At 55.2% G+C, this 10,000-nt stretch overlaps 1 protein-coding gene across 1 annotated transcript in view; it reads left to right on the top strand.

The window, feature by feature from the left end:
* Nucleotides 1–10,000, top strand: part of LOC121274044 (neural cell adhesion molecule 1-like) — a 44,782-nt gene that overhangs the window by 12,139 nt on the left and 22,643 nt on the right. Inside the window, exons 3-7 of the mRNA XM_041181181.1 lie at nucleotides 2,467–2,682; nucleotides 3,608–3,751; nucleotides 5,591–5,728; nucleotides 6,841–7,031; nucleotides 9,152–9,248. Coding sequence (XP_041037115.1) covers nucleotides 2,467–2,682; nucleotides 3,608–3,751; nucleotides 5,591–5,728; nucleotides 6,841–7,031; nucleotides 9,152–9,248 — 786 coding nt within the window. The remainder of the gene's footprint in view (nucleotides 1–2,466; nucleotides 2,683–3,607; nucleotides 3,752–5,590; nucleotides 5,729–6,840; nucleotides 7,032–9,151; nucleotides 9,249–10,000) is intronic.

Raw genomic sequence — 10,000 nt, 5'->3', positions numbered from 1 at the left:
CTCACTCACTGACTCCCACTCACTGACTCCCACTCACTCACCCACTCACTCACAACCACTCACTCACTCCCACTCACTCACCCACTTACTCACACCCTCTCACTCACTCTCACTCACTCACTCACACACTGACTCCCACTCACTGACCCACTCACTCACTGACTCCCACTCACTGACTCACTCATTCACTCACTCCCACTCACTGACTCACTCACTCACTCCCACTCACTGACTCACTCGCTGACTCCCACTCACTCACTCCCACTCACTGACTCCCACTCACTCACTGACTCCCACTCACTGACTCCCACTCACTGACTCCCACTCACTGACTCACTCACTGACTCCCACTCACCCACTCCCACTCACTCACTCACTCCCACTCACTCACTCCCACTCACTCACTCACTCACTCCCACTCACTCACTCACTGACTCCCACTCACTCACCCACTCACTGACTCCCACTCACTCACTGACTCCCACTCACCCATTCCCACTCACTCCCACTGACTCACTCACTCACTCACTCCCGCTCACTCACTCCCACTCACTCACTCACTGACTCCCACTCACTCACTCCCACTCAGTCACTCACTGACTCCCAATCACTCACTCCCACTCACTCACACCCACTCACTCACACCCACTCACTCACACCCACTCACTCACACCCACTCACTCACACCCACTCACTCACACCCACTCACTCACTGACTCCCACTCACTGACTCCCACTCACTGACTCGCACTCACTCACTCCCACTCACTCACTCCCACTCACTCACTCCCACTCACTCACACCCACTCACTCACTCCCACTCACTCACTCCCACTCACTCACACCCACTCACTCACTCACTCACTCTCCCACTCACTCACTCCCACTTACTCACTCCCACTCACTCACTCACTCCCACTCACTGACTCCCAGTCACTCACCCACTCACTGACTCCCACTCACTAAGTCCCACTCACTGACACCCACTCACTCACTCCCACTCACTCACCCACTCACTCACTCTCACTCACACTCACTGACTCCCACTCACTCACTCCCACTCACACACCCACTCACTCACTCTCACTCACTCACTGACTCCCACTCACTCACTCCCACTCACTCACCCACTCACTCACAACCACTCACCCACTCCCACTCACTCACCCGCTCACTCACAACCACTCACTCACTCCCACTCACTCACCCACTTACTCACACCCACTTACTCACTCACTCACACACTGACTCCCACTCACTGACTCCCACTCACTCACTGACTCCCACTCACTCACTGACTCCCACTCGCTCACTCTCACTCACTCACTGACTCCCACACTCCCACTCACTGACTCCCACTTACTTACTCACTGACTCCAACTCACTCACTCACTGACTCACTCACTCATTCACTGACTCCCACTCACTCACTCACTCCTCACTCACTGACTCCCACTCACTGACTCACTCACTCACCTACTCCTCACTCACTGACTCCCACTCACTGACTCACTCACTCACTCTCACTCACTCCCACTCACTCACTCACTGACTCCCACTCACTCACTCACTGACTCCCACTCACTGACTCACTCACTCATTCACTGACTCCCACTCACTCACTCCTCACTCACACTCCCACTCACTGACTCACTCACTGACTCCCACTCACTCACTCCCACTCACTGACTCTCCCTCACTCACTGACTCCCCCTCACTCACTGACTCCCACTCTCTCACTCATCACTCACTCACTCCTCACTCACTGATTCCCACTCACTGACTCACTCAATCACTCACTCACTCACTGACTCACACTCACTGATTTACTGACTCACTCCCACTCACTCACTCACTCACTGACTCCCACTCACTCACTCCCATTCACTGACTCCCCCTCACTCACTGCCTCCCACTCTCTCACTCACTCACTCACTCCTCACTCACTGACTCCCACTCACTGACTGACTCACTCACCCACTGACTCCCAGTCACTCACTCCCACTCACTGACTCCCCCACACTCACTGCTCCCACTCACTGACTCACTCACTCACTCACTCACTCACTGACTCCCACACACTCAGTCTCACACACACATACACACACAGACACACACATACACACACACACACACACACATACTCACGCACATACTCAGACACACACACACTCACACACTTGCACAGACACACACACTCACATCAATCGCACACGCAAACCCACACACACTCTCACACTCACATTTACACACACACACACACCATCACACACACTCACACCCTTACACACACCCATTCACTCACATACACACACACTCTTTCACAAACATGCACACACACACATACACACACACACACACACACACACACACACACACACACACACACATGCACAAGCTCACATAGTTCCAATCAGAGCTGACTGCAGCTGCTATGATAATGAAAGTCGTGTTCTCTTGCACTAGTTGAAGGAAGTGATGCTTTTGAATTTCACTGGAAATTTCCGAATGACGAAGTAATTGTAAAGGATGAACACGAGCGCTTTCAACTGAGTGAGTCAGAATATGACCGGCAGCTGCATATTGTGAATGCAAAGGCATCAGATGGCGGAGATTACATGTGCCAAGCTGAAGACGACAATGGTGTTGAAATGAAAAAAAAAATCAGCATTAAAGTCATCCGTAAGAATTCTAACCAGTTTATTATCAACTTCCCAACCCCTGACATCACATTTATGTCAGTTAGTATCTGAGACTGCAATTGTCGATTCTGCACCCAGCACTGTTGGTCACGCTGAGAAATACCTTTATTTTCAAACTCTCATCCTTGTTTTCAAACCACACACTCCCCATTTCTTATTGGTTGCTGTAGAATCCTTTACATCCTCTTCAGAACTGACCCTCTGACAGTGCGGCACTCCCTCAGTACTGACCCTCTGACAGTGCAGCACTCCCTCAGTACTGACACACCGACAGTGCAGTAATCCCTCAGTATTGTCCCACTGACAGTGCAGCACTCCCTCAGTACTGACCCTCCTAAAGTGCAGCATTCCCTCATAACTGACTCTATGACAGTGCAGCACTCCCTCAGTACTGACCCTCCGACAGTGCGGCACTCCCTCAGTACTGACCCTCCGACAGTGCGGCACTCCCTCAGTACTGACCCTCTGACAGTGCGGCACTCCCTCAGTACTGACCCTCCGACAGTGCGGCACTCCCTCAGTACTGACCTCCGATTTGCAGCATTCCCTCATTACTGACCCTCCAACAGTGCAGCACTCCCTCAGTACTGACCTCCGACAGTGCAGCACTCCCTCAGTACTGACCCTCCGACAGTGCAGCACTCCCTCAGTACTGACCCTCCGACAGTGCAGCACTCCCTCAGTACTGACCCTCCGACAGTGCAGCACTCCCTCATGTATTCGCCTGGGGATTGTGGGCCTGGATTTTCTGAGCGAGTCTTGGGAGTGTGGTTAAAACCATTGCCTTTGTGAGTCTGAGATGCGGGAGTGGGACTGAGATCCAGCCCGTGGGGAGGGGGATGGGGGAATCGGCTGATGCTGTCCTGTCACGCTGTAAACTTCGTGACTCTTCTTTGGACCCACAGAAAAGGTCACTTTCCAAAATGTCAAGACAGAGCTGGAGTTTGCCGAGGGGAGTCAGGCGGTGCTGGGCTGTGACGTTACAGGGATTCCGCAGCCCACGGTCTCCTGGACACGAGATGGCCAAGACATCCCACTGAGCAGGAACGGTAAGCACATCACCCGCGGGGAACGATCAAGGGCCTGGGAATCGCGGAGAGTCCAGGATCCTCCACCTCACCCACAATCAGCCTCTGGGAGATCAGCCTTGGCGACCTGGACCAGCGCGAGAATTGAATTAAGTGCGTGTGAGGGCTACCCCTCCTCAGGGAGGGGGATACACCAGCTTCCAGACAAAGGCACCCTCTCTCCCCATAGAGCATGGCACCACGGCATGGACCAGAACTGTGCACAGTGCTCCCAGTGTGGTCTAACCAAGGTATATGGAGACCGGAACTGTGCACAGTGCTCCCAGTGTGGTCTAGCCAAGGGATATGGAGAGCGGAACTGTGCACAGTGCTCCCAGTGTGGTCTAGCCAAGGGATATGGAGAGCGGAACTGTGCACAGTGCTCCCAGTGTGGTCTAACTGAGGGATATGGAGACTGGAACTGTGCACAGTGCTCCCAGTGTGGTCTAACTGACGGATATGGAGACTGGAACTGTGCACAGTGCACCCAGTGTGGTCTAACCAAGGGATATGGAGACTGGAACTGTGCACAGTGCTCCCAGTGTGGTCTAACCAAGGGATACGGAGACTGGAACTGTGCACAGTGCTCCCAGTGTGGTCTAACCAAGGGATATGGAGACCGGAACTGTGCACAGTGCTCCCAGTGTGGTCTAACCAAGGGATATGGAGACCGGAACTGTGCACAGTGCTCCCATTGTGGTCTAATCAAGGGATATGGAGACTGGAACTGTGCACAGTGCTCCCAGTGTGGTCTAACCAAGGGACATGGAGACTGGAACTGTGCACAGTGCTCCCAGTGTGGTCTAACCAAGGGATATGGAGAACGGAACTGTGCACAGTGCTCCCAGTGTGGTCTAACCAAGGGATATGGAGACTGGAACTGTGCACAGTGCTCCCAGTGTGGTCTAACCAAGGGATATGGAGACCGGAACTGTGCACAGTGCTCCCAGTGTGGTCTAAACAAGGGATATGGAGACTGGAACTGTGCACAGTGCTCCCAGTGTGGTCTAACCAAGGGATATGGAGACCGGAACTGTGCACAGTGCTCCCAGTGTGGTCTAACCAAGGGATACGGAGACCGGAACTGTGCACAGTGCTCCCATTGTGGTCTAATCAAGGGATATGGAGACTGGAACTGTGCACAGTGCTCCCAGTGTGGTCTAACCAAGGGACATGGAGACTGGAACTGTGCACAGTGCTCCCAGTGTGGTCTAACCAAGGGATATGGAGAACGGAACTGTGCACAGTGCTCCCAGTGTGGTCTAACCAAGGGATATGGAGACTGGAACTGTGCACAGTGCTCCCAGTGTGGTCTAACCAAGGGATATGGAGACCGGAACTGTGCACAGTGCTCCCAGTGTGGTCTAACCAAGGGATATGGAGACTGGAACTGTGCACAGTGCTCCCAGTGTGGTCTAACCAAGGGATATGGAGACCGGAACTGTGCACAGTGCTCCCAATGTGGTCTAACCAAGGGATATGGAGACTGGAACTGTGCACAGTGCTCCCAGTGTGGTCTAAACAAGGGATATGGAGACTGGAACTGTGCACAGTGCTCCCAGTGTGGTCTAACCATGGGATATGGAGACTGGAACTGTGCACAGTGCTCCCAGTGTGGTCTAACCAAGGGATACGGAGACCGGAACTGTGCACAGTGCTCTCAGTGTGGTCTAACCAAGGGATATGGAGGCTGGAACTGTGCACAGTGCTCCCAGTGTGGTCTAACCAAGGGATATGGAGACTGGAACTGTGCACAGTGCCCCCAGTGTGGTCTAATGTCACATCTTTTACATTGAATCTACTTGCTTTATCTCTCCCCAGGACGTTTTCAAAAACTGCTGAACAATCACCTTCAGATCAGCAGCATCGAGCCGTCAGATGCTGGGATGTATGAATGTGTCGGGAAAATTATGGAGCGTAATGAGCAGAATTCTACCACGATCGCAGTGACTGTCAATTGTAAGTGTCATTCAGTTAACCTCCAGAATCACTGCGATTCACACACTGATGGTCAGTACTGAGGGAGAGCTGCACTGTCAGAGGGTCAGTGCTGAGGGAGTGCTGCACTGTCAGAGGGTCAGTACTGAGGGAGTGCTGCACTGTCAGAGGGTCAGTACTGAGGGAGTGCTGCACTGTCAGAGAGTCAGTACTGAGGGAATGCTGCACTGTCGGTGGGTCAGTACAGAGGGAGTGCCGCACTGTCAGAGGGTCAGTGCTGAGGGAGTGCTGCACTGTCAGAGGGTCAGTACTGAGGGAGTGCTGCACTGTCGGAGGGTCAGTACTGAGGGAGTGCTGCACTGTCGGTGGGTCAGTACAGAGGGAGTGCCGCACTGTCAGAGGGTCAGTACTGAGGGAGTGCCGCACTGTCGGAGGGTCAGTACTGAGGGAATGCTGCACTGTCAGAGGGTCAGTGCTGAGGGAGTGCTGCACAGTCAGAGGGTCAGTGCTGAGGGAGTGCTGCACTGTCAGAGGGTCAGTACTGAGGGAGCGCCGCACTGTCGGAGGGTCAGTACTGAGGGAGTGCCGCACTGTTGGTGGGTCAGTAGTGAGGGAGTGCTGCACGGTCGCAGGGTCAGAGGGTCGGAGTGCTGCACGGTTGGAGGGTCAGTACTGAGGGAGTGCTGCACTGTCGGAGGGTCAGTACTGAGGGAGTGCTGCACTGTCGGAGGGTCAGTACTGAGGGAGTGCTGCACTGTCGGAGGGTCAGTACCTCGGGATCTTGCTGTTCCCAAATTGGCTGCCACATTACCCACAATACAGCAGTGATCGCGCTCCCTGGGGTGTGACGCTCACCGGGAACGGCCTGAGGTGGTGAACGGAGATGCCGAAATGGGAGCCTGACCGTCCTGTCTGGGAATGGCCGGTTCCGCTGCTTTGACCGGGAACCCCTTGCTCCATTCCGCTCGGGGCACCGACAGGCTCCCTCGAGTTCAGCGTGAATTCACGTGGCGCCCCCCCCCCCCCTCCGCGGACCCTCGTCGTGGACGACAGGCTTCGGCCTGGCCGGAGCGGCACTAGGCCGGTGTGAACCCCAGCCTCTCAAACTCTCGCCTGTGTGTTCCGCTCCGCAGACGCCCCCAGACTGCTGCCTCCCCCGACGCGGACCATGCACACCTGGCTGGGGAACCCCGTCAACGTGTCGTGCCGCTTTCAGAGCTACCCCGGCGCTGCCGTTACCTGGACCCACAACGGCACCGACCTCGGGGAGCTTGCCAACACCTTCCCTGCGGGAAATCGGGAGGAATCGGTCAGCACGCTGGAGGTGAGTCCGGACTGGAGCCGGGGTCAGGGCCGGCGGGGAGGGGGGTGGGTGTGGTGGCGGAGGGGGTGGGGTGTTGGGGTGGGGGGGAGCGGAGTGCGGGGGGGAGGTTTCGGTGATGAACAGCCGGCTGGTGTCCGGGGTTCGGCGCACCGGAGTCGAGAGGCAGGGAGATTCGTGCCCAGTGCAGGAAGGGGAACCGATAAGGCTGGGAGCTCGGGGAGTGGCGGGAGAGAGAGGTGGGAGTCCACAAGGCAAGAGCGTTGAGGTTGAAGTTGAGCTCACCTCATCCCAACTCCCCCACCCCCCAACTCCGACAACGCCCCACCCACTTCGGCCCTGCCGATATCTTCTCTCCCCGGTTAACCATCCAACTCCCTTTCAAAGCCCCTCGGTTGAATCAGCCTACCCCCCCCCCCCACCCCCCACCCACGTTCTCAGGCGGAACATTCCGGATCCCAACCACTCGCTGCGCGCAAAGGTTTCTCCTCGTGTCCCCGTTGCTCCTTTGACCAATCACCTTAGAAACATAGAAACTGGGAGCAGGAATAGGCCATTTGGCCCTTCGAGCCTGCTCCCCCCATTCATTATGATCATGGCTGATCATCCAGCTCAATAGCCTGCTCTCGCTTTCTCCCCATACCCTTTGATCCCTCTCACCCCCAACAGCGACATCTAACTCCTTCTAGAAAACATACAATGCTTTGGCCTCAACTACTTTCTGTGGTAGTGAATTCCACAGGCTCACCACTGTCTGGGTGAAGACATTTCTCCTCATCTCAATCCTAAATGGTCCACCCCGTATCCTCAGACTGTGACCCCTGGTTCTGGACTCACCCCCACCATCGGGAACATCCTTCCTGCATCTAACCTGTCTGGTCCTGTTAGAATTTTATCGGTTTCTGTGAGATCCCCCCTCCTTCTTCTGAACTCCAGCGAATATAATCCCAACCGACTCAATCTCTCCTCATATGTCAGTCCCACCATCCCAGGAATCAGTCTGGTAAACCTTCGCTGCTCTCCCTCTGTAGCCAGTACATCCTTCCTCAGATAAGGAGACCAAAACTGTACATACTATTCCAGGTGTGGTCTCACCAAGGCCCTGTACAATTGCAGCAAGACATCCCTGCTCCTGTACTTAAACCCGTGTCCCCCGCTGTTCTCGACCCTTCCCCACAATGGGGAACAGTCTCTCCCGATCGACTCTGTCCCAGGACCCCTCATGGTTTCGAACGCCTCGATCAAATCTCCTCTCGAGCTTCTCTCCTCCAAGGAGAACAGCCCCAGCTTCTCCGACCTGTCCCCGGAACTGAAGTCCCTCGTCCCTGGGACTGTTCTCGTGGAGATAGAAGGGAGAGTACCCCGGATGCTGGAAATCTGAAATGAAGACAGAAAATGCCGGGAAAAACTCCGCAGACCGGACAGCGCCCTCGGAGAGAGAGAGAGAGAGAAACAGAGTTAACGTTTCGGGTCCGCGTGAGCTGCGTTTTTCCATTCTCGTGAATCTTTTCCGCAGCCTCTCCAAAGCCTTCCTAAAGTGTGGAGCCCTCAACCGGACACAGTCCTCCAGCTGGCGCTGACCATGTTAGAGTTGGCGAGACTATTTGTCAATGAAGTGGATTATAGGGTAGACGTGGAGAAGATGTTTCCACTTGTCGGAGTGAGACCAGAACTAGGGGGAACCATCGATATCAGATCGTCACTAACAAACCCAATTGGGGGAATTCAGGAGAAACTTCTTTACCCAGGGAGTGGGGGAGAATGTGGGACTCACTCCCACAGGGAGTGGTCGAGGTGAATAGTGTCGATGTGTTTAAGGGGGAAGCTGGATAAACACATGAGGGAGAGAGAGGAATAGAAGGGTATGGGGATGGGGTGAGATGGAGGGGGGGGTGGGGGGGAGGTGGGAGGAGGCTGGTGTGGAGCAGGAACACCAGCACGGAGCAGATGGGCCGAATAGCCTGTTTCTGTGCTGGGGACTCGCTGTGATATTTTCTCACCCAGGCCGAGCAGCTCCCAGTGGGTTTTCTGCCCGGTTGATCCTGACCTTGCCCCTTAATTCGATGCGCCAGGTTAGGAGACTCTCTTTGAGACTGTCCCGTGTCTCGTTTCGGTTCCGATAGGTGATGGTGACCAGCGAGGCTGACCTGGGCGAGTACAGGTGCACCGCGAACAACAGTCTGGGCAGCGTGAGCGGATCGATCCGGGTCCAACAGGGAGGTAAGGTCAGCACCCAGACACCGCGACCACTGACCTCGCCGTCGGAGACAGACCCTCTGTTTCACTAGCGCCCGCCCCCTCCTCGGGACGTCCCACAGTGCTCCACGGACAACGCAGGATGTGTTTATGGAAGTGAGGTCGCTGTTGAAACAAAGCAGCCAATTTGCGCACAGCAAGATCCCACAAACAGAGATGTGATCATCTGTTTTTTAGTGATTTGGTTGAGGGATAAACATTGGCCCCGGGGACATTGGGAAGAACTCCCCCTCTCCGCTCCCCTCCATCCGCACCCCCCCCCCACTATTCTCCCAAATAGTGGCCGTGGGATCTTTCACACCCGCCCGAGAGGGCAGACGGGGGCCTCGGTTTAATGTCTCAACTGAAAGACTGACCCTCCGAGAGTGCGGCGCACCCTCAGTACTGACCCTCTGACAATACGACACCTGTTCAGTGCTCTCAGTCAGAGGGGTCTCGCGGTGAAATCTCTGGATTGGGAGCTTGAACTCAAGACCTTTTATGTCACAGGTGAGAGAGGGAGAGAGAGCGAGGGTGAGAGGGAGAGAGAGCGAGGGTGAGAGAGGGAGAGAGAGCGAGGGTGAGAGAGGGAGAGAGAGCGAGGTGAGAGAGGGAGAGTGTGCGAGGTGTGAGAGAGTGTGAGAGAGGAGAGCGAGGGTGAGAGAGGGAGAGAGAGCGAGGGTGAGAGGGAGAGAGAGAGAGAGAGAGTGTGAGTGAGAGAGTGAGAGAGTGAGAGA

Source organism: Carcharodon carcharias (genome assembly GCF_017639515.1).
Source record: "Carcharodon carcharias isolate sCarCar2 chromosome 29 unlocalized genomic scaffold, sCarCar2.pri SUPER_29_unloc_2, whole genome shotgun sequence".
NCBI lineage: Eukaryota > Metazoa > Chordata > Chondrichthyes > Lamniformes > Lamnidae > Carcharodon > Carcharodon carcharias.
This window is presented reverse-complemented; position numbering and strand designations above follow the sequence as displayed.